Genomic DNA, 26,172 nt, shown 5'->3' on the forward strand with positions numbered 1-26,172 from the left:
TTATGGCTTGTGTCATCATCATTATATGATATTTTAATAAAATATAAGTGCACTTTATAAAATTTTGTTAATCATTACTGGAACATATAAAATGGTTTACTCTAGACTAGACCGGCTGTAATTCTCAAACTGTCAGCGAACCCAAAATATACTTTAGTAAAATCACAGAAATCATTTAACAAACTTGAACAAAACAAATATTTGAGAAACACTGTTCCTGACAATAGGTTAGTATGAGTTAAAAAAAATCGATAACGAACTTAAGTTAATGATTGCAATGATTTCGTATAATGCATGAAATTCTCTGATAAACTTCAGGTACCTAATAAGAGGGACAGGTATATTTGTACATCTACAGTGATTTAAAATGAGTCTTACTTTTTCTTTTTTCGAAAGTTTAAAACAAAATGACTCGTGAAGGTTTCAACTATTACTTTAGATATATCACAAAAAGCGAGTTTCACTCGCAATATATTAGCACACCAGCCCGTATCTAGGCCTACAAGCTAACATAATGACTAAAATAACAATAATAAATGAACGATAAAACTACACGTTTCATAGATATCCGAATCAAGTGATAAATTCATAATTTTATAAAACAAGTGACTTTTGTCACCCGAGTATAAAATTGTATATATATATATTATATAATGTATATATATATATACGCCTACGTAAATAATTAATTGCACAATAAATATGCAATCGTTATTTTTTTTTATTATGAATACAAAATAATCACCATCAAAATGCAAAGCAGTCTGTGCATGTTGGTGTCTTAGTTTTGATTTTTATTCTAAAATATTAAGGCGATTCAAATAACCTAATTCTTTATACAAAATGAGGTTTATAATCTGACTTATGTATGTTTGGCATACCTAGTATAATGTGTGATGGTGATGGTCGATATACCCACGACATAATTCATATATAGCTAAGCTACATGATACCTTTATCTGATGTGGTTGCGATTCGCGAAGGTATTGCATAGTTCTTAAATACATTATGCCTCGTTTATTTATGTGATGTTAATTATTATAAATCTAACATCTAACACCCTTATTTTTTTATAAAACTAACAAGCAGAATGTAGCCGCCTACATTACGAATTAAAACATTATTATAAGTATAATATAATATTATATAGGTTTCTCTATTTCAAGTATAAATAAATCTATAATCTACTATATAAAAACTATTTTTTGAATGTACAATCATATTTTATCTTTATGCGTACAATATAAAGTTAATCTAAATAAATATTATCTGATTCTAAGGTAAATAATTTTTGGAATATCTTTAAGGCTAGTCGTGTTGGTTATACCGTGGAAGCGTGTGCGGCGGCGGCGGCAGCGGCGGCCAGCTCGTCCATCTTGGAGGTATTAGCGGCCACCTCCGCGAGTGTGGCCAGTGCCATCAAGTCACTGTGCGCCGCGTGCGCCGGCTCCACGCACAGATCTGTGCTGTGGACCACCGTGCACGGCGCTTCCGTCGCCACCTTCATCTCCGGACTCACCTTCCTGCTCTCGCTCAGTTCCACGCTCGACACCAGGCTGTTTATCTCGAACCTGGTGATACTTATCTTCCGCGGCTTCCTTTTCTGGCTGCCCACCACCGTCTCCCGCCAGCTCTCCGCCATCTCCCGCCTCGCTTCAAAATTAGGAACTGAGTTGACTATGTGCGATGACCCGAGCACTTTCGGCTTGAGATTGATGGTCTTTTTGCGGCGTTTGTTCTCTCGTTTCTTCTGCTGGAACTTCTCCAGGCTGAGCGACGGCAGGGCGGCAATCTTAGCATCTAGGTCAAAGTCGGCGGCCTTAAATGTTTTGTTTGCGTTATTGTCTTGTTCGGACGCTTCGGTCGGATCGGGTTTGGATTCGGCGTCGGCCGCGTTGTCGGAGGTGCTCTGCTTTTTGTCGTCGGCGAGCGCGGAGTCCTCGCTGCGCGTGGCGGCCTCCCAACTGCAGGACGCGCTGTAGCCCTCCTCGGGCGTCTTGTCTTGGTACTCTCTCCTCTGCCGCTTGCTCGCCATCAGGCCCCCGACAGCCATGAACTCCTGGTACCTTTTCCCCTTGCACGACCTGCCAGATCTCATGTTCTTCTCATCGTCCGACCAGTTCCTCGGATATCCATACTCGTCATCCTTAGAATATTGCTTATCAACTACTTGGTCTATCACATGTTGGTGAGTGAACATATCACTTGGCACTCCGTGATGGTATATCCGAGCCTTGTTCTCGTCAAACTCCTCCTCGAACACCCGGGTGGTTTCAGAGAGGGCGTTCTGTAGTTCGCGTATGTTGTCTTCGCGTGAGCAGTTGAGGGACTTCCTTTCTAAAATATGAGATCTATATTCGTTTGAGATCGCGCTGAATTTGACAGGCGGGGGAGAGTAGTACGGGTTGGGGGTGGAGGTTTCAGTCTTGGTGTCCAGAAGTCGGCTGAGGCCGCCCATTTGGGCTTCGTCGGCGAGTTTGCCGGGGGTGAACATGGACAGAGGTTTAGAGTCTTCGAAGACATGTTCGCGAGGTTTTTTGTTGAAATCCACCTTGGTGGAGTTGTTGTTGGTCTTCTCGAGGTCAGGCTCGTGGTACAACTCGCAGGTGGGCGACACTGTCTTGTCGCAGGGCTCGCGCGGCCGAGAAGTCAGCGTGCGTAGTGGCGGGGCGGGCAACTTGTACCATTTGAAGTCTGGATTAGCACTGAAGAAGGCGTCTTTATACTGGAAATGAAATAAGTTTCTAAAATTATAACACTTCCTGAGTTCAATTGCCAAAGACACGTCTTTTAAGTAAATAAATAGCAATAGCTATTTTATAAAAAAAGAAAAAGTATTAATGTTCCTCGTGTTCTCTGTATTATCTCCTATTCCTATAGGATACTTAAACAAAAACTGTTTGTCTTTATTATCATTTCTCTCCAGCCATAACAATATCAAAAACAAACACATTATACCTTTGATAAGTATATCGTTGACAACAACGCCCAATCATTAACTCAGATTTCTGATAATCGACTGGAAACTCAAATCCTGCCAAGTTTGTGCGCCAATTCTGCTAGATATACATACATACATAACATAAACAGCCTATATACGTCCCACTGCTGGGCACAGGCCTCCCCTCAATCAGCCGGAGGGGGTATGGAGCATACTCCACCACGCTGCTCCACTGCAGGTTGGTGGAGGTGTTTTTACGGCTAATAGCCAGGCTTAACGTGCCCTCCGAAGCACGGAATCATCTTTTTCGGACAATCAGGTGATTCAAGACTGAAAAGTCCTTACCAAACAAAGAACAGTCTCACAAAGTAATTACGACAATGTCCCCATCGGGAATCGAACGCTGACCTCCAGATCGTGAGCCTAACGCTCTAACCACTAGACCACGGAGGCTGTGACAGCTAGATATAAAAATGTCGTCCGTCACGCACCTGTTTAGCAAGACCCGTGTAGCAAGCTTTCTCCTCTTTGTCCAAGTTGGCCCACCACTCACCAAGTATCTTGGTTATAGATCTGCCGGAGTTAATATTGAAAACATGAGCATATCAAATAAATTACACGGTAAACCATTGTGTAGTAAGCTGGTGAAGAAATAATCATCATCATCAGCCCATTAACGTCCCCACTGCTGGGGCACGGGCCTTCCCTATGGATGGATAGAGAGATCGGGCCTTAAACCATCACGCGGGCCCAGTGCGGATTGATGGTTATTAACGACTGCTAATGCAGCCGGGACCAACGGCTTAACGTGCCTTCCGAAGCACGGAGGAGCTCGAGATGAAAACTTTTTTTTTGTAGTCACCCATCCTATGACCGACCTTTGCGAAAGTTGCTTAACTTCAACAATCGCAGACCGAGCTCCTCAAGAAATAATACATTTTGTAAAAGAAAGACAATTTGCATAAATATTATGCAGCATTGATTTGGCACGTAAGAGGTAGTTCGGTCTGGTCAAAGTCTGCTCTGACGTGATATAAACTGGTCTGGATTCCTGGATTCCTGGCTGTGCAAATATAACTATAATTAACTGTGTAGTGACAAGTTTTCTGTCCACTCATAGTAAATGTTAGTTCTAGATCTGTAATGGAAGAATTGTCGCAGATTACAAAAGTCATAAATAATACTTAAAAAAAAATGAATTCTGTCTGTACGCTAGAATCGGCACTGTTACCACGAATCTAACCTAGCTTTAACGATAATCTCTTGGTATCTTTTTCTATGGTAATAGTTTCACTATTTTTTCTTATCTTATTTTGTTGTTATGTAGTAATCAACCACTTTTTAGCATTTAACTGCAACTAACCTCACGTTACAATTTTTTTATTTTTTTTTTGACGTGACTTATTGTAGATTTGCCGCAGATGGCATTAACTACTTGGCCGGACAAATGGGGAGCGCTGAAGGCTCTCACCCGGTACAACGTTTAAGACAACAGGCCTGAGGGTGCCCAGTTGGGCGCGAACCTCGGCTCAGGGCGTCGTCTGAGAGGAAGAATATTTGAAAGAATTAATCGACCCTAGTGGGTCGATAGCGATAAGCGCTGAATGAGGGAAATCGTCGACCACGCCGGCGGGGTCGGTATTCACGTTACAAAATTTCTTAACCATGCCGTGTATACACGTTTTGGGGTTTCAATCTAGTTATTTATTACCCTCATCTGTAACCTTTTATTTTCGCATGCCATGATTGTTACCTGTTGTGCGTACCTTTTAACCCTTTCACGGACAAAGATCATGGGTCATGGATGGTTCATAATAATAGGTAATATGACACCTTGGGATCGGAACGTCATTAGACGTTCTGTCCTTGAAAGTGTTAAATAAATAAATCTCGTACCTGTTCTCGAGGTTGGGATACTTGTCGCGTACAACGCTGCGGTGTCGCTTGCAGAAGATGAGGAAGGCGTTCATGGGCCGCCGCGCGTGGTGCGCCGGCTCCGTATCTCCGTCTTGCTCCAGCATCTTCTATCTGAAAGAGATGGACATAGCGCTGTTCAATAACAAGTTGATTCTTTTAGCTGCTGAACATATTTGATTTACATATGTTATCATATTATGAACATAACAGAAGGCCCCTTGCCCCCTTGCTTGCCTTGAAACTGCTCTATTTTTCCCTAAAAAGTAGCATGGAGGATGCTACACCGACAAGAGCGTGGCTCTTAAATTAGTGATGATGATGATGATCATATTATCTAAGTATTTATTCATTCTAGTGTGGGTGGCTTAGCTACAGGTCTCACAGAAGATATTGACTCTGTTTTTTTTAAATAAAGCTCCTCAACGTATCCATTAAGAAAGTCTACAGGGGTAACCCTGTGGGAAATATACATGTAATTAAGACAGTGGTAATTTAGTTAAAACAGGAAATATGTTTGTCGCCCGACCGTGTCAAGTTAACGAGTTTCTGTGATAAATACTTTAGTTAATAATGAATATTAACAACTTCAAAAAGAAAACCCGTTAATATTCCTAACAGAAATGTGTTGTCATATCCTAACTACTGTTATAAACATTTAATATTTAACCGACTTTAAAATTCAAAAAAGGAGAAAGAGCTATGTTCCGTTCACTGTATGTATTTTTAAGACGCGATTCCATTGACTATCTAGTAAACGTATCTTGGCAAATGGAAACAAAACATTTAAGTAAAATAGATTAATATAGCATTATTAACAAAACAATATAAGTGACATGTTCGAACTTGTTACGACGGCTGACGGCTTCCCCTTCGGAAATACTAATGGTTGCAATAATTACATTCGGCTTATCTATGAGTGATTGAGGTTAGCATATTTGAACTACGAGTTAGTTCTCTTTTCACTGATGTTTTCGTATTTGGATAAAGTATACCATAAAAATTGAGTAATAATAACAATGGTGCTAATTCCTGTAAACACCATCTAATTTTATTTTAAGTTATATCTGTCATTTTCTTATCTGTATAAAAGGAAAGGGACGGCTAATCAACAAGCATAAAATTTATGGAATACACGTCAATTTTAAGCACAAATCTAAAACAACCGTATAAAAATTTTGCATTGGCCAATAACCCAACAGAATTATGTTGACAGCACACGTCAAACGGTTTGCATACCAGCAAGATACCTTTTGATTCGCCCGGGTTATTCATTCATTTACTCATTCTTCCTAAAATTAAGAGCTGTCGATCATCCGTCCCTTTCCATTTCGGCGGATAAGAAAATGACAGGTATAACTTAAAGTAAAATTAGGAGGTATCTGCAAGAATCGGGGCCAATTATTCCAACCAAGTACTTATTAACTATAGCGGTTTTAGATGACTTATGCTGACTGGTCAGCCTCCTGTTTCCCCACCAACTTCCCCCCCCCCAGCCTTGTGTCTCAATGCTTACCCCGGTGGGAAATAGGCGTGAGTTTATTTATGTGTCAGCTCCTATTTTGATATGGTACAGAAAATATTTCGGCTGGTGGTCTATGGAACAAAAAAGTTTGAGAGCCCCTGATTGATAGTATTTTTCTTTTGGGGCGCGCGCGCGCGGATTTTGTCTTGCTAGCAAGTGCGAGCAACCACCAACTCGCTCGTGATTGTGGTTACCATGGTTACGCCATGCCGATTTGCTATTAGACTACACGATCTGATCGGGACACGGGAATTGGTGGGGTGTAACCACGGTAACCACCCGTGACCCATATATTTATGTATGTATGAATACATTTATGTATATCTTTTTTATTTTTATTAGTAGGTAGTCGTTTGCTTTTTGTAATTATTTATTCTATACATTAAAAAGTTCCATATGTATTGCTGTATGTGTACCTAAATAAATAAATACATTATGTTGCACCGTCCCGCACGAAATAGTGATAAATGTTTTCTTGCCACTGGTTGCCTGGAAGAAATTGCTGCTTAGCAATAAGGCCGGCCTTGTGTGTAAAACTTGTTTTGTATGTTGTGTGCAATAAAGTATATTTTGTATTTGTGTATTTGTGACCTTGACGACAGGACAGGGTAAAGTAATAACCGCTATAGCCCAGTTATAGGTATTTGGGCACCGTGTCCCTGAGCAGGACATAATTTATAAGTAAATAATAACAATGGCCCCTTTTATCTGTATAAATAACGATATAAAAAGTATCAAAGGACAAGATACAGCGAAATCTTTGATATGCTGCAACTCCTATGCCAAGTGCAAATCTTTTGTCGAGTGATAACGATGCGAGGGTGATAAGAGGAGGTCGATGACTTCGCATTTTATTATTAAAACAAAACCTCCGTGGTCCAGTGGTTTGAGCGTTCGGCTCACGATCCGGAGGTCCCGGGTTCAAATCCCGGTGGTGACTTATCACGAAAATCACTTTGCGGTCCCTAGTTCGGTTAGGACATTACAGGCTGATCACCTGATTGTCCGAAAGTAAGATGATCCGTGCTTCGGAAGGCACGTTAAGCCGTTGGTCCCGGTTACTACTTACTGATGCAAGTTAGTAGTCGTTACATGAGCCATGTAACCAGGGGTCTTTGTGGGTTCAATAGTAACCCTGACACCAGGGTTGATGGGGTTGGTAATCCACCTCACAACCCACACGATAGAAGAAGATTAAAATATAACATACGGCTCGGCGGGATACGCGATCAGAACCAGGAAGTTTTAAAGGTCAGATCATTATTCTCCTAGCATTATCCCGTTTCTCACAGGGTTCACTCACCTAACCTGAAGATTTGACAGGTCCGGTTTTTTACAGAAGAGACTGCCTGTTTGAACTTCCAACCCGCGAAGATTTAGATAATTGAAACATCATTCCAAGACTATAAGATATTTATTGCATTCCTGGGGGGTTAAAATGGCCACATCGACGCAATTCATCCAAGAAAGCAATATTGCTATTTGACATTTGTTTGCATTGCGCACTTACTTTTATATGCGTAAATGTCCAATAGCAATATTGCTTTTTTAGATGAATTGTTTCGATATCGCGTTTTTAACCCCTCTGATGTTTTTTACAGAGGTCTTAAAGAAGAGGAAAGTACAAACAGAAACCCTGTAAGGGCACTACAACAAGAACTTAAAATTATACATAATGAAAATAGAAAACCAAGAATAAAAATAAAGATTAAGATTAATTGCTTCTATGCTGTTCTGGGAGCAAATAAAAAACATAGAAAACGTTCAGCTGCTTGTCTTCCCGGGCATGTCGTAAAAACCGACAGAGGGATTGTATCCTCTAACATGATGGACTAATGTTATGAGCTTATCCCTTATCATCATAAGGTTCATCATATCCAGCTTACGACCTCGTATCAACAGTGGCTGCAAGTTGTCTGTGATTACTTGTGGCTCTGCCCACCCCATTAGGGATTATGGTATGTATGTATGTATTAAGTTAAAAAAAAGCAGCGTATAGAATTATTTTTCAATTAAATATTTTTTAACGACATTTTGAAGATGTATTTTGTCTATTTCAGTTATGAATTTAGGTAATTTATTGTATATTCTAACGGACGTAGAGTGAGGGCCGGAGTCTACAAATTTTTAACGGGAAGGGAGATCGGCCAGTGCGTTGTGAGGTCTTAAATTATTATCAAATGACGTCGATGTCCTCATTGAATTATTTGGACTGCACAGCATAACCCGGTTCTGACAATCAATAACGAAGTGGGACATTTAGCCAACATTAGCGTAACACACATAGAATCACTGCGTCTTTAAAGGTGTAGGCAGAGGTATATATTGGTGCTAATTCCTGTAAAAACAATCTAATTTTATTTTAAGTTATATCTGTCACTTTCTTATCCGCCGAAAAGGAAAGGGACGGGTAATCGACAAGCATACAATTTATGGAACACACGTCAATTTTAAGCACAAATCTAAAACAACCGCCTAAAAATCTTACACTGGCCCCGACAGAATTATGTTGACAGCACACGTCAAACGGTTTTCATACCAGCGAGATACCTTTTTGACTCGCCCGGGTTATCCATTCATATACTCATTCTTCCTAAAATTATGAGCGGTCAAATCATCCGTCCCTTTCCTTTTCAGTGGATAAGAAAATGACAGGTACTTATAACTTAAAGTAAAATTAGGAGGTGTCTGCAGGAATCGCGGCCATTATAACATAGAAACAAACAACAAGAAACATTTATTGAGAAGCTGTGTAGGTTCATACATGCAGGTGTCAAAAATTATAAAATTGTCTCAAGAGCATGTCCATGTCAGACGTACAATATTACAAATAATGTCATTTTTAAGCATCAAGGAAATAAGTAAGTACCTAATAATTAGTCACATTATAAACATTTGTCAATTTCAAATATCATTGTTGTTCAAAATATTCAAGTGAAAAAAATCCTTATCAACTAGCCAATTTTTTAGACGTTTTTTAAATGTCTTACCCTCTAACAATTTTATTTCGGTGGGTAAGTGATTTAAAATTCGTATGGCTGATATAAATACACTTACATAAGCTTACGACAATCCAAAAGGGGCGTCAGAGGTGCATCCTTCTCAAGATGAACCAAGTACCCGCATCTATTGCACCAACGAAATAGGTGGTGAGCCGTGTACATAAGATCACGCCTATTTTCCATTAGGGTAGGCAGATACCACGTAATTCCACTTACTACGAGCCTGACACACCACTTCCGCGTCTTCCACTCTTATCAAAGATTTCATGCATGCTCGCCTTAGAGTACTCATGATCTGACCTAAGACAGGTCTAAAACAATGTTCTCGAATTCATGTTTGGATCAAACATGATTATCACGTGCGCAGCGGTTAAAGAAAACATTGTGAGGAAACCCACATGCTCGAGAAATGCATTTTCGGAGGTATGTAACCTAACCTTTATTGGGCTGGTTTTGGGCTGGTTTTCCCTTCGCGGCTTGGAAGGTCAGACACTGTCTGTCGCTTCTGTAAAAAACCGGACCTGCCAAATCTTCAGGTTAGGTAAGCGTACCCTGTGAAAAACGGGATAAAGTTAGGGAAATGATGAATAACTCAGACTAATGAGCCGAATAATCCGTTCCAGTATACGTTACGATGTCATTTACACCCCGTACAAGTAGGTACAGGTACAGGTCATACGAGTGCGTTTTGAAGATCGCCTAGAGCCCTGTGCTGAAAATATGCAACAAATATACTTTTCCCCGGCTATACAGATTGTGAGCTGTTGTAGTTTTAGGCAGATGAGACGTTCGACAAAATACATAATATTTAAATGAAGAAATTGACGAACTGGTACCGGAGTTGCATCAATGAATTTTTAATTTATCTTCTCTCTCTAGCAAAATATTTTTGGCCAGCATTTTTGAGTTTTCTCCTTTCACTAACACAGTTGGTTCGACCAGTATAAACGGCGATACGGCTCGCCACCTATCATGTTGGTCGCTCGGTTAAGCGTGGGTACTTAGTTCATCTTGAAATGGATACCCCTTTTGGATTGTTGTAAGCTTACGTTATAATATGCCTACTCCAATGAGGCACAGGCGTGATTCTATGTCGTTCATCTTGCGATGGATATACCTTTGACTACCCCTCGGGATATAGTCATGCGCATATGTTATGTTTGTAAAAATTGACGATGCAAAGTGTGACTATGTGGTGTTACCCACTGAATAAATATAGAGGTACTTTTCAGTTTGAGTTTATGTGGCATAATGATCGAACGCATGTGTCGTTTTTAATTAATTCCACTCCAGTAGAACAACAAGATAGACTAGACAGGATGTTAACATTATTTTCCCTTCGTTACTTTATAGTCACACACCGGACACTTCATACAAAATACCTCGACTTTACATAAACTCTACACATTGACGTTATCATGCACGCGCGTGTGCGACGCGTTTCTGACGTCATACGATCAAAGACTAAACATTGTCCGAGGGGGTGAGGTAAATCTATCTCAGCCGCTGTTAGGGAGCGGAGAGTTGCCGTTCTATACATAGTATTATTCCTTATTCTATGTTATAGTGACAACCTTGAAAGCACCTTAAAAAAATGCACTCGAAAGTTAGTTTTGTTAACGAAACCTCGCAATAGACACGCTAGTTTCTATCGGGGAAAAAATATAATTTCATTTTTACTAGCAATAAAATTAATTCAATTGAATAGAAGAATTATTATTATTGAGTTTAAATTTGAATTATGTTATTGAATTATTGTCAAGTTCATATTATTACGTTGATTTCTCAGGTTGAATTAGTTTGTTTTATGCATGACAATTTTAAATTCGTATGCCAATTCTTGGCTGAATGTGTTGAGACCGATGACAACACTGTAACCCTGTAATATCTTGTAACACGCAACATTCACGAATAAATAGTTTTGTATTTGTATTTGAGATCTTGTTGATGAAAATCACATCACAAATATCAGAATGTGGTTTTTCAAAAAGGCGGTTACGCTTCTTCTATCGTGTAGGTTGTGAGGTGGATTACCAACCTCGTCAACCTGGGAGTCAGGATTATTATAAACGCCAAAACCCCTGACATGGCTCATGTAAGGACTACTTACTCATATTAGTAAGTAGTGTAGCAGAGTACAAACTCTGCACTGGCCTTTCCTTCTTACCGTCAATCATTTTAAATTCTCATTCCATTCCACAATTCATTTTATTCTACTTCCCCGATCCCCGACTTTGACAAGAGTAACATCTATACTGCTTAGCTCTGGCCGTGCCCACTAACTTTAATTGTGATCATAAATTCTCAGTACTTGTTTGTGAAGTGCTAATTAACAAACTGCGTATTCCTGGGGGGTTAAAATGGCCACATCGAAGCAATTCATCTAAGAAAGCAATATTGCTATTTGACATTAAATTTGTTTGGATTGCGCACTTACTTTTATATGCGCAAATGTCAAATTGTAATATTGCTTTCTTAGATGAATTGCTTCGATGTGGCCATTTTAACCCCCCTGTTGGTGTTTACTGTTTCCTTCGCTATTACTACTCATCCTACTCTCCAACTACTACTCTGCCGACACGTCGGGACTCGTATCACCACCCATCGTGCTGCAGTAGTAACCAGCCGGGTCTGCATGACAACCGCGCCGCGCGCGGCGCTAATTATATTGAGCGCTTCGACCAATAGCCGTTTGACGTCAATCTACGTATAGCATTCGTATTGTTTGTTAGTCCAAGCGCTTGATATAATTCGCCCCGCGCGCGGCGCGGTTGTCATGCAGACCGGGCAGCACCAACGGCTTAACGTGCCTTCCGAAACTGGGTTTTCGCTTATTTCCACTAAGTCGAGGTTATGCAATAGTTGAGTTACAATAATAAACAATGGTGACAACCGGCTTTCCTCTTCGTCACAGTTTGGTAAACTTTGGCTGGTACGAGTAGTAACTGTCATTCTAACATAAACGGTATACTAACCGATGGTTTACTACCGTTCGACATTACGGTTACGTAACGGTTAAGCCCAACACACATAGAGTGCAGGGAGCGTTTCGACGCGGGGAGTATTTCATGTTTGACCTTGTATGGAACCATAGAGAGATGCCGCGGGAGCATAATTTTTTTTTACGTGACTTATTGTATAGGTATTTGCCGCAGATGGCATTAACTACTTGGCCGGACAAACGGGGAGCGCTGAAGGCTCTCACCCGGTAGATACAATGTTTAAGACAACAGGCCTGAGGGTGCCCAGTTAGGCGCGAACCTCGGCCCTGGGCGTCGTCTGAGAAGAAAAATATTTGAAAAAATTAATCGAGCCTAGTGGGTCGATAGCGATAAGCGCTGATTGAGGGTAATCGTCGACCACGCCGGCGGGGTCGGTATCGGGGTAAGAGAGCATAGCCGGTAGGACCTAAATATGCAGCATATTGTGTGAGGCAACGATTGTGGGCATCTACGTGTTGCCATGCTCCTCATGTTCTGTTGGTTAAGAATAATACAACTGGACAATGTTGTTGTTGCTAATGACGAAGTGCTAGTAAGAGTAAGAGAATAGAGGCACAATAGAGTTATTGAGGACAGAAGAGGCAAAACATCATAGAAGGGAAGCCACAAGGAAAGAGAGGAAGGGGAAGACCAAGAAGAGCTTAAACAGATTAAAGAGAAAGCGAACGTCGTGTTTTATAAGGAAGTGAAAGAATTTGCCTTTGATAGACAAGAATGGAGAATGCTACACCGAAAAGAGCGTGGCTCTTAATGGTGATTTAACGCACGATACACGTTATGCCGCCATGCCGAATAGTCTTGCTGAAGAAGGACGGAAAAGTATTGCCATACTTAAACTAAACCATCTCTCGTTTATCCCGTTTTTTTGTGCTACCAACTGGGCTACCACGACTCCATGCTATACTTAATGCCGGCTATGAACCCCCTCCCCCCACCTGGATCCACCTATGAATCGCAAGAAGAATTGAGTACCACTTTACCCGAGCTTTCTGTTATACCAACGCGGTGGTGAGCCATGGTCAAACTGCGTTAGCAACATTAGATTTCTATTGACTTAAAAATTTTCTTTCAACAGCTATAAAGACAGTGATTAAAATGTTATTTCAAGGTTAATGACTATTTAAAAGATTGGAATGCATGAGAATAACCGCCTGGGAACCAATTAGGCAGCCAAATTAGTGAAATTTTATCCATTTTTTTACGAACGTCCAGGGCCTTGTGCCGAAGTTTTTCTTGCAGCTACTTTTCCTCGGCTATACAGGTTTTGAGAAGCTGTAGTAAAGATATTTTTGTGTTTGAGTCTTTTATAACCATGCTATTAACACAAATAGTAAAGTTATCGTTTTTCCTTCCGTTATTCCTTGAAGGCTGCGCGCCATTTTGTTTATTATTCGAGGTGCCCCGGCGCACGTCGAGTCGAGGCGCGAGCGCAGTTTCACTTTCACGGGCCGTTGCCCTGACGGCCCACTTCTACAGTCGGTCAGGTGGTCAAGGTTTGCCCCGGAATGTGATGGGATTTGGTTCGCACCAAGGAGCAGGTTAGGTCATTGTGCGCGTGTGCGAACAAAATGGCGTATTGTGAACTGTTTTATTTAATTGTCACTTCCACGGGTCACTTCTCTTGCTAAACCAAACGGTTACCAATCCAATAACAGAGCGCACCTAAGCTTGTCGTTAGTAGTCAAAGGGAATCTCTTGTCTTCATCATGATGGTTGAGCTACAAATTCTTTTTCTCTGTTGTGGGTTGAGAGGTGGATGACCAATCTCATTAACCCTGGTGTCAGGGTTACTATTGAGCCGCCAAAGGCCCCTGACATGATTCACGTAACGATTACTTACGTACATCAGTAAGTAGTTTTTAGTATAGTGCTGCGGATCCTCGCTCAGAATCGTACCTGGTTCAACGCATATCGGTGGCTATTCAACGCGAAAACGCAGCCAGCATTATGGGTGCATTTGCACCAGGTACGATTGGAGGCGGACTTTTTAAGGTTTAGTTTAAGTGTTAATTGTACATAATTTATTTTATTTTGAGTTTTGTTCATTTGTATTAGTTTTATTTTTGTTTTGTTTGATATTTTTGTTCTGTAAATGTTTTGTTTATGGTGTAAATAAAGTTTGTTTTGTAGTATTGAGCTCTGTTCGTACTTTCTTTCCGCACGCGCGTTGCGTTGTCCTTATCACACAGGAAACTAGTTAGTTATCGCACACAACACTATAATTGACGATGGGTGGTTACTGTGTGGGACTTGTTTTATAAAAATAAACGAGTTTTAGATTAAAATATGCTCGTTACTATAGAGGCTAGGCAGTTCAATATGTCAAAAATGTTCTAAGTGCTGATTCCTTTACATCATCATCATCAATTTAAGAGCCACGCTCTTGTCGGTGTAGCATTTTCCATTCCAGTCTATCAAAGGCCAATCCCTTGACTTTCCTATAAGATACGACGTTAACCTTTTCTTTAATCTGTTCCATGTAAGCGCTTCTTGGTCTTCCCCTTCCTCTTTCCTTCTAGCTTTCCTTCTATGATGTTTTTGATTCCTGTACACACGTAATTTTATTTCAAGTTATACCTGTCATTTTCTTATCCGCCGAAAAAGAAAGGGACGGGTAAACGACAGGCATAAAACTTATGGAATACACGTCTATTTTAGGCAGATATTTAGAAAACCCTTTCAGTCTTATATTGGAAAATAACCCGACTGGATTAAGTTAAGACAGCACAAGTCAAACGGGTTGCTTATATGAGCGAGATGCCTGTTTTATTCGCCCGGGTTATTCGTTCATTTTAAAATTAACAGTTGTCAATTACCCGTCCGTTTTACGTTTTCTATGTCCAGCAATAGGTACAGTCATGAGCAAAATTCTGTGCCCACTTTAGAACCCTGTCGCACTTTTTGTCAAAAAAGTTAATGTGACATGGTATCAAACTGTATACATATTAATACTCGTGACCGTATGTATTATATAAGGGCAATAAATGAGTGAATAAATTTATTTATTTGTTATATTTTTCATTTATAATATAATAAATATTTATTCATTTAATAAATGAATGAATAACGCCTAAAAGATGACATAAACAACTAAATAATGTTATTTTTTCCTTGTAATTAATTGTTTATGGTCTGTCTCGATCTCAACTCGCGGCTGTTACACATTTAATGAAGAATTTTCCAGGCTACATTCCTCAAAAACAATATAGATGGCGCTGTAAAGATTTTCCTTCGTTTAACCTGCTAATTTCATGGGTAATAGCCCGCGATGTCCTTACTAAAAATAGGACAGACTCACGAAGTGATCTCCCAATCAGCTCGCGACACCAAACACTTCATCGATTAATTCTTTCAAATATTTTTCCTCTCAGACGACGCCCTGAGCCGAGGTTCGCGCTCAACTGGGCACCCTCAGGCTGTTGTCTTAGAGGTTGTACTGGGTGAGAGCCTTCAGCGCTCCCCATTTGTCCGGCCAAGTAGTTAATGCCATCTGCGGCAAATCTATAATAAATCACGTCAAAAAAAAACAGAGTGATTTCGACAATGTCCCCGTCGGGAATCGAACTCGGACCTTCTAAGCACTCACAGGAGATTGTTAACAACAATCAAGTATCAGTTAATACTACTAATATTAACGTAATACATTATATTGTTACTTAGGTCGACCTTGAGAGCGATGCATCGAAGGCTGGTCGAACGTGAGACGAGTTAAAACCTCAACCTTGAACAATGTTGCGAAATTGACGTATGACCTAGGACCAGCCAGGTTTATAGCAGGCCATACAAACAATATGCCTACTGTACATCTATATAATAAACTAGGTTTTGCTCGCGGTTACGCTCGCGTTAAATTCAGGGTAACACGGCCCTTTCCTAATGTACCAAAATTCTGCTTCCTGCCTTGAAAACTGCGAAAAGTACTATACAAAATTTCACCCCCTCTTTGAAGTGGTTGAAGCCAGATTTCTACAAAAAGATGACATCATACAATATTCCACCCCCATTTTAGGGAAGTGGGGGGTTTGAAATGGTCAAAATATAGCCTATGTTAAAAAGATCACGTCAATTCGTTTTGACGTGAAAGACCGACAAACAAATAGACAGGCACATACACACACTTTCCATATTTATAATATTACTTAGCATGGATTTATTGTCGTCTTAAAGCAAAAACCACATAATCGCCGTTTTGAAGAATCACATTCGGATTCCGAATTCAAAAAGTCGCTTACTTTCGAATCACATTCGAATTTCGAATATGATTTTTGTTAACAAAACCTCGCAATAGATAAGCTTGTTTCAGTAAAAATAACTAAACTTGTAATAATGACCTTAAACTGTAAATATGTCAATTATTTTATTCTAATTATTTATATAGAATTCCCGGCATATTTATTTTATCCGTCACCTTTCTGATCTTTTTCCAAATTCCGTTCCTTGCTTTTCCTACTAATCCGTTTCCCTAACTTTGTTTGTGGCAAATGCGCAAGCCGCGCAGCCAAAACCTAAGAAAAAAAAAGTAAACTTGTTTTGGAGGGATCGTGATGGAAATGTAACTTAATGTGAAAAAAAAAAATTAAGTGTGGTGAATTGTGAATGTTAAGTAATGCAATCGAAAACGAATTACCTGCAATGAACTATGTATTTTCTGTACGAGCGAACATAACTATTTATTTTATTGAAATCTGTTCTCGTGTAAGTGACTTATTTTATGTCTTAATGAGAATAAAGAATCTTTGAACCTAAAAATTGTGGTCAAGTCCTTTGGGCCGTCTTCGTTTCATGTCTTTTAAATTGTTTTAGTTTGTACGTAGCACAATCACAGCACAATATCAAAATGTCTGACAAGGCTAAAGTTTGCCATAAGGAAAAATAAAGTCAAAATCACGAATAGCGAATTAGCGACACAATCAAGTTGAAAACCTACTTTAAAAAAATTAAACACAAATACTTACTTAAAATAATAATATAAATGGCAAATTAAATTGTATATTCCCAGTATTGTTTTATATCAGTTTAGTATAGTATAGTATTAAGTATCCTTGCATATTTTTCAGAATCTTCTTCGTTATTATTATGAACGTCAGTGTGGTTACTCATAAATTATTATTTTGTGTGTACTATTTATATAAGTAGGTATATATGTTAGGTTATGTATATAGGTTAGGTATATATTATATTTGTAAGTATGTTATATATATTTATTTGCATGTATTTTGTTGGTGAAATTGTACTTTATTGGTAATAAGTTGTACTTATAGTTTGTACCCGCAATCTTTCAATTATTATTTTTTTACATTTTACCTCACCTTATGGTTGCCTGGAAGAAATCGCTTTAAGCGATAAGGCCGCCATTTGCCATGTACTTAATTAAGAGACTTTTTGTAATTATTTATTTTTAGTTTGGTGCAATAAAGTGTATTTGTATTGTATTGTATTGTATTGTATAAATATAAACTCAAACCCATGATCAGTAATGGGGTAAGCAGAGACACAAGTATGTAGGTAATCAGAAGCCAACTGGCAGCTGCTTTTGATATGAAATCATGACATGTTTTAAATTGCACTGAAGCATCAGGATCGAAGGATTGTAACATAATCTTATTCTTACTACCACTGAGCCGGACCCAAAGTGACGCAATTCGAGAGCAAAGAACACTAAAGAAGTCCGTGAAGGTCCTTAACGGACTTTTATGAAGTTCTCTTCTCGCCACCTAAGTACCTATTTCACGAATAGAATTAAAAAAAAAAAAAATTTGCCTGTCTTCAAAAATCCCAATGCCATTGTTTGCAAATTTGGCTACCTTGAGTAAGGAACTCTTAGGTACCATAAGGTATTTCCATTACATTTATATAAATCGACAGGAAGGAAAATAATCAAATGGGTTTTCGGTGGATGGTTTTCACGTCTAATTGGAAGATCAGACTGGCAGTCGCTTCTGTAAAAAAGTTGACAGACCTGTCATTTGTTCAGGTTCGGTAAGACCGACCCACTAGGGTCGATTAATTATTTCATATATTTATTCCTCTTAGACGACGCCTTGAGCCGAGATTCGCGCCCAACAGGGCCACCCTCAGGCCTGTTGTCTTAAACGTTGTACCGGGCGAGAGCCTTCAGCGCTCCCCATTTGTCCGACCAAGTAGTTAATGCCATCTGCGGCAAATCTACAATAAGTCATGTCAAAAAAAAAAGGTAAGCGGACCCCGTCAAAGCGGGATAAATGATAATGCTAGTGAGGTGACAGGAAGTAAAACTATACGTATGTGTTTAGGACTTAGAATAGACGATTACTTTCCACCCCGCACAATTCGTATCGGGCGCCGATCTGACCCTCTCAGGGTCGCTCCGGGTCGCTCAACGTCGCTCCTCTCAGGGCCGATCTGACCCTCGTAGTTTCGTAGGTCAAAAATAAATCATGAAATTCTGATAACTAAATAAAGACAGATCTAAATGCGCAAAAAAACCGTTTTCAATTTTCTATTCAACTTATTTTTGAATTTTAATAAAGAAAAATGTAATAATAATTCCGACATTTTGTCATGTCTTTCTATGACGTCACAGGTTTTTTCATACAAATTGTATATTGATTTCGCTGATTTGACTAGTTGGAACTAGCCTATTCCGTAAGCTAAGGAATAAAGGAGAGAGCGCATACTATTTGTCTCGCTCGCACTTACGCGTTAGACGGCACTGGGTAAGAATAATTTTTGTATGGAATGTCTCAGGTTTGGTTCATGATATTACTCTTTGGCATTTGGATTTGCTAATCCCCATAAGGGTGTTAATGCTGTTACACTGTTTACACTAGATCCACTCGATGATCTGTTTTGATTATTTACCACAGACGACATTTACATCATTCATTCACGGCGCTGAACCGCTAAACTTTGTTCTATTACAAGACCTATAAAATTAGTTTGCATTATTATTAAATACACTATCGCATTGCCTACGTTTTGTTCGCGCTTTGCTACAATAGCAAGTAAAGTAGGTAAGATATCACCCATCGTAGAAATAACGCGAACACTTTAAGTAAGTCATACAGATATCGATTGTATTGAACACCGCTCTGAACATCTGCATCTAGTCAGGTAATACGGCTCACTTCACACTATTTACGAGAAATATTGTCGATTATCTCGAGTCGTTCGTTTATTTACAAACTCTTGGCTCGCATATGGCGAAAACGTTTATTTTTGTCAAATCGAAATAAATACAAGGCCTCATTGTGCCCGTGGCCGATACCTCAGAACATAAACAATGGCCTCTTCAAGGAGATAGATAGCTATTTATATTTTCTTTTTATTTTTTTTTTACCTCGTCCCAGGCTTTGACTTTGATATGTTTTAAGCTAACTAGGCAGCATGGCCTCATGATCTTAGCCTGAAACTAAATGAACGAAGGAAAAAAGAAACAAGTTTTAGGTCTTTTTTAAGGCAAGCGCGCTCAATTAATTATAATTAGGCAGATAAGTAGAATGTGAATGTTTAAGAAATTTTTTTTTTCGAAAACCAATTATTCTTATTAATAAAAACAAGATAAAAATATTTAGAAAAATACCTAACTTAACCTAATAAATAAGGCCAGAAACCTTTAATTACAATTAAAATAATATGTATGTTAAGAACAATTATGTCATTTTTCCTCACCTTATGTTTGTCTGGAAGAAATCGCTTTAAACGATAAGGCCGCCATTTGCCATGTACTTAGTTAAGATACTTTTTGTAATTATTTCTTTTTATTTTGGTGCAATAAAGTGTATTTGTATTGTATTGTATGACTGTTTTCATTTAGAAGATAATTTCTGTTTAAGTTTTATACATATTTATACTTATATAACACCTAGGTATGTACTTGAATTTTATAACTTTACATTATGTGTGTGCTTTACTGTCAGTACTATTCAGAGGCGGAGGACAGGAGTACGGCTTTGAAATAGACTACTCTGGGAGCCATACCACTCGTGTCAGACACAGTACTGCGAGGCGGTACCTACTGCTCTATTTATCCCCAAAAAGTAGCATGGAGAATGCTACACCGACAAGAGCGTGGCTCTTAAATTAGTGATGTGACATTATGTGTACTGTTGGCATATCTAACTAAATCAAAAAAAAGTTGTTCACTTGTAATAAAACTGGTATTTTTAATGTTTATTATGTTACGGCTGCCATTTTAGATAATGCACAATATTGGTTGCATGTCCGAACATCATTATTGGGCTAGTAAACAGAGCATGCTACAACACCCAATGCCACGGTACGCCCGAAGTCAATTGATAAAATAAGGGAATATAATAATTTTGATTACATTACTACAAATTAATGCTTACTAATGGACGGCGCCCGTTTTGGTATGTAAATAATTCCATAAGGAAAAACAAATATTGGATAGGTCAATTGAAACAAAACAATTTGTGGCAGAGGCGACGTGAAATATTCTCTCTATATTAGTCACAAGTCAGTATTTCCCAAACTGTGGTCGCAATTACTCGTGACAGACGGTGGCCTGAATGAAAATCGGCTTTCATAGACTTAGGGATTTCAATTTTTAAGTGTACGGTCACGAGTACTAATATGTATACACTTTGAAACCATGTCACATTAACTTTTTTAACAAATTACACCGTCTCATTAAATGTCAAGTGGGTCGTTCTTCTTTTTTATCGACAATAAAAAGACATTTTCTCAATTTATCGGATTTAACATCTTTAAAATTATAACGGCATTAAATATTTTAAAACATCATATAAAGATGTGTCTGTAGAGGACCATTTAGAGGTTCTCTTTATCTTGGTAACATAGTTTTCTTTGTAGACACATTCCAAAAAATATTGTGACAGAGTGGTCCTTTTCATCGGAGACAGCATTTTAATTTACCACTCTGTCACAGAATTTTGTGAAAAACAATCAAGCTTCTTTAAGGACTAATTGAGGAACCGATTAGTATTTTGCTTGTATTTTGAGTATAATAAGATAACTATATTTTTGGACAATGGAAACATGAAACAAAATTCTAAAACATAACTTATCAGAAGCAGAACGAAGGACAGATCATTGTCGATAAAAAAGAAGAACGACCCAAATATGATAGTGCGACAGGGTTCTAGAGTACATGATTTTGCTCATGACTGTAGGTACTTTTGCCGGATATTGCTTCTATTGACTATTACTATACACAAAAATGACACCCGAGTCATTTCTGCACAAAAACGAAGGAATTATATATTTTTTTTACGAAAAATTTGTGTGAAGTGAGCGAGTCCTAATAGTGTAAGGTCTTGAGGGAGGCACTTGCTAGGGTTTTTTGGTAATAAAACGCCGGGGCAGTTATAAAACGATGCACACTATAATGTTGTTGCACAGGAAGAGAGATAACCAAGAGAGAAAACCAGCCCAATACAAGTTAGGTCACATACCAACCTACCTACCTCCGAAACGCATTTCTCGGGAGTAACATAACAAATACATTACTGCGCACACAGGTAATACAAAATTACAAACAAAAAAGAAATAGAACAGTACAATAGACGGCCTTATTGCTAAGTAGCATTCTCTTCCAGGCAACTTTAAGAATGTGGGTTCATCAAGAATTCTTATCTTATCTTCCCATTCGCCATATTGTAAAATAAACAAAAATGGCCGAAGATGCTTCAACTAGGAAGAATGGAGCGATAAACCTTTGCCTTATTGTGATGATTAACAATCGACCGAGGAATCCATAACAAAGCGCGTCAGTTATGACGAACGAGTTGCGAAGTTGCGAAACCGAAATTAAAAGTTTAGATTTTTACAGTTTTCGTGGCTTCTTTGGGAAGGCTTCGCAAGGTGTACATTGTTTTCTATTTTTTCTCCTGGGTGAAGTAATACAAAAAAAAAGCAAAACGGATGTTCGTCGAAATGATCACAAAGGGGTGGACGTCCTGAGATAAAAGGGCCTCACTCAGCACAAGTCTTATGAGCTGACCGTACGGGAATTTTCGTGTGCAAATCTCAAAGCTCTTCACCTTGGATGTTATTCTTCACTCAATATCGGACTAGTGTGGGCTGTATTGTATTTTCTCCCGTCTGATTCATTCTACTGAGACCTTTAGCACGCATTACGACTTTATTGACTACTGGATAGACAGAACGGAATGACACTCAATTGAATACAACACCGTCCCCTTTTAACTAGAAATTCTTTAAGGAACTTTTATTAAAATACATCCGTATTGCTGCTGCGGCTAATAGGCTACTTGACAACCTAGTCAAATGAGATACTTTTTACGAAACGTCAAAACGATAGTTTTATACGGAGTTTATATGGAAAAACTGTCCTGTGCCGTCATCAATAAAAGCGGTCAAACGTCGTACTCATTGTTACTTAATTCATAAATAAAATTCGAAAATAAGTAGAAAAGTAAAATAAGATTGACTTTTGGTCATCTCAGACAGGCTGCTATTTAATGATGCATAATTTAATGATACTAACATAGAATAACTCTTATTACTAACAACTATGGAATTTATATTTTCTGAAATAATGATTTGAATTTGAATTTCTAGTTTAGCATTTTATAATTTATCTTTAAACCCAGTCAAATACCCAATTGTGTCGTGTATTAGGTTCAAGATACATTATGAAATTCTGATAACTAAATAAAGACAAATCTAAAAAAACCAAAAACGTTTTCTTTTTTCTATTTAATTTATTTATGAATTAATGTAAATAATATATAATATAATATAATAATATAATAAATGTAATAATATCCGATATTTTATCACGTTTTTCGTTTGACGTCACAGTGTGCTTTTCATACAAATTCCATAGTAATTTCGTGTTTTGACGTTTAGTAAAAAGTAACTGATTTTAAGACCCTTGTATTGAAACGGAATTTTAGCTGGATGTTATCGCGTTTCATTTCAACCAATCACACGCTCTGATGATATCATAATCGTCGCATGTGATTGGTCGAAACAAATAATCAATCAACATTTTAATTTTGTTGTCAATGTCAAAGCAACCAGCTTGGTTGACTTGGTTGTTGATACACAAAATGTTGCGAAAGTATGCTCTAATCAAACGTGTTCTGAATTCACTGTTTGTTTATGAGAAGTAAATATAGCGAGCTCTTTAACAGGTACCTATCACAGCTAAATACGTAGGTAGGAACGTAGGTATTACTATAAATACTTAAGCAGTTTCATCTTAATTTAGATGATGTGAGTCTCCGTAATGTAATGACGTAAAGTTCATATTACATCATTAGTTGGTAAACGCCACAAACGCCCTGCTTAACTAATGTTCTTAGTAAATAAACTTTTAATTATCGCTACTATGAAAATGATACCTAGCCAGAAACAAAATAGAATCTGTTTTTGAACATTACTTATGTTAGGTTTGTTTGATTACCAGAACGATAAAGTTTGAGGAAAAATAAGGTGTTTTATAATGTGCAGATGAAATTGAAAATCGATGCAAGTAACGCAAGTTGGTAGCAGGGCAAATGCATATTTTATCGAGATTACGGAGCTGATATCGCTTCTTGATATTAACGCCATTACAACGGATTTGATGCGGAATAATGAGATGTCACTTGTAATAGAACACCTGGTGGGTTGTAGCTAGGTATTTTGTGGATGAGGTTAGCGCAGGATCAGAAAGGATGGTGGATAATGGAGGAGGCTTCAGAGCAAGTAACCTGCCACAATAGTGGGATGATGCAGACTGATTGGTATGGAGGTGTGAATGCAGTCAGATTAAGCTAATGACAAGGATAGGGACTGTTTTTTTTAATAATCTTTTTCATATTCATTTGTGAAAACAGGTGGGTAAGTAACTGAGAAGTTTAGTCGTATTATCAGTGACAAAACAAATGTGTACGTAGGTAGGTACCTATTAGGTAGTGATATGATAGGTACCTATTAATAATAGATACCTATCAGTAGTAGAATAAGGAATAAGTAGAACTACGTATAGAACGGCAACCCTCCGCTCCCCACTAGCGCCTGAGCTAGGTTTACCTCACCCCCCCTCGAACATATTTTAGTCTTCAATCGTATGGCGTACGACGTCACAGATACAGATGCGCGTGTACGATAACGTCAATGTGTTGTGTCTGTGTAAAATGAAGTGTGCGGGGTGTGTCAGAAGTTGATCAAACTTATTATTCTATTACGTTGTGGAAGGTAGGTAGATCACCTCATAATAGGCAGCTATCTACCTTACTGGAGTTTAGAAGAACCGTAGGTCAATAAGGTTAAGTTACATTTTCCCCTTTTCTGGGTAATTTATAATGCAAACTACGTAGTAAATAGATCTACTTAATAGTGGAGAGGAACAAACATAATGAATAAGTCGGTAGGTAGGTACCTACCTAGGTATATGTGGATCTACCTACGCCAACGTTTTACTTCGGTAAGTAAGACTATGATGGGCGTAGAAACAATAATTAGCAAGATCATTACATAGACATGCTTTCAAAATCAATAACGGAGTGCAATCGAACGACTGCACTGATATGGGTACCTACCTACTAATGTAACAAACACGGATGATGGCTAAAATTGAAAGTTTCCGTACAGATGGTAGGCGGTTTCACTTAAAAATACGCGTCTATTTAGCACAATAGGAAGATATCAATGTCGAGAACACGATTATATTGACGGCCATTTTCAGCGACATACCTATTAGGTATTAACAAGTCCATACGGACACTATATTCAATGTTTCATACATAAAACACTTTCTATTCGAGAGTTCCATTTTTAGTCAAGTGCGCGATTGTTGCTAAGCGAAAATTTACAAGGCATTCGTGACCTTTACACCGCATTATGAATCGAACACGAATCTGGGCTTCATCAGCGGTGTGTGAACAGGCATCTACTGCCCAACAACTCGATGAGAACGTAATTTTTGCTGCATAATTTTCAAGGGCATATCGCAAAACTTCTTGACAACGCGTCGCAAAAACAGGGGCCTCTTCGCCACTAGTTTAACATGGAATCATGAATGAAAACACTGCCGACACATAAAGGAAAACTACACAACGACCACTTATAATACAATTAGCAAAGAAATAAAAGAAAATACTTACAAACTTGTCAGCAACGATACGTGTATAATCACATACATGACGTCATTTGGCGCAACAAAAACCCGAATTATTGAGCAAAAATGTATAGTAACCGCGTCGAAAACAACACCGACATGAACTATACGCAATACTTTAATAAATACAAAGCTATAGTTATGTCATTACGAGCGATTTACGACATTTTACAATATTTTATTTTGTTGTCACAGACTCCAGTTTTGACAAGATGGTCGCGCACCGACTGTTTTGCTTTGGTTGTCAGCTGATACGAAAGCCTGTTGTACTTCAAGACGAAGTAAACCATCATCTATCTCGCTCTAATGGATATCATTAGTACGACTGTGCGAAAGAGATCGGTATAGTATTGCTGAACATAAAAGAAACTTGAAATACGACAAATGTCATTTTCTTGTTGCAATATTATTTTGCAAGGAAAATCGGCCATTACAACGATATTTTCCTTATTAGATGAATCGGAAATGATAGCTATAAATCAGGAAAGTGTTTTCTATTTCACAATATCGCGTAACCATATGTCAAAAGGAAGCTAGTTGAGGGCGTGACGTGATGAGTTTGATTACTTGAATTTAAAATTGTTCCATGTAGCGCCATCTGTGAATGAGTAGCAGCAATTTCTCTCTGCTGCTGCATACCATGATAACTAAATATGACCGACTTCCAGTGTACAATGAAAATTTGATGAAGTAAT

The 26,172-nt window shown here is 38.5% G+C and overlaps 1 protein-coding gene across 1 annotated transcript; it reads right to left on the reverse strand.

Annotated features, from left to right (window-relative positions):
- LOC126373121 (uncharacterized) lies at positions 1–25,712 on the reverse strand. Its single transcript, XM_050019130.1, has 4 exons — positions 25,464–25,712; positions 4,838–4,969; positions 3,433–3,514; positions 1–2,725 (listed from the first exon to the last, which is right to left on the reverse strand). The coding sequence occupies exons 2-4, from the start codon at positions 4,960–4,962 to the stop codon at positions 1,322–1,324; spliced, it is 1,611 nt and encodes a 536-aa protein (XP_049875087.1). The 5' UTR covers positions 4,963–4,969; positions 25,464–25,712; the 3' UTR covers positions 1–1,321.
- Positions 25,713–26,172: the final 460 nt, after the last annotated feature.

Source organism: Pectinophora gossypiella, chromosome 15 (genome assembly GCF_024362695.1).
Source record: "Pectinophora gossypiella chromosome 15, ilPecGoss1.1, whole genome shotgun sequence".
NCBI lineage: Eukaryota > Metazoa > Arthropoda > Insecta > Lepidoptera > Gelechiidae > Pectinophora > Pectinophora gossypiella.

What these genes read in the sequence shown, in the direction of transcription:
- LOC126373121 (XM_050019130.1), bottom strand. Translation starts at nt 4,962, where the DNA reads ATGCTGGAGCAAGACGGAGATACGGAGCCGGCGCACCACGCGCGGCGG. An exon ending in TATCCCAACCTCGAGAACAG is followed by an intron (nt 3,515 to 4,837) that starts GTACGAGATTTA and finishes TAACTCCGGCAG; the next exon opens with ATCTATAACCAAGATACTTG. An exon ending in ACACGGGTCTTGCTAAACAG is followed by an intron (nt 2,726 to 3,432) that starts GTGCGTGACGGA and finishes TTTCATTTCCAG; the next exon opens with TATAAAGACGCCTTCTTCAG.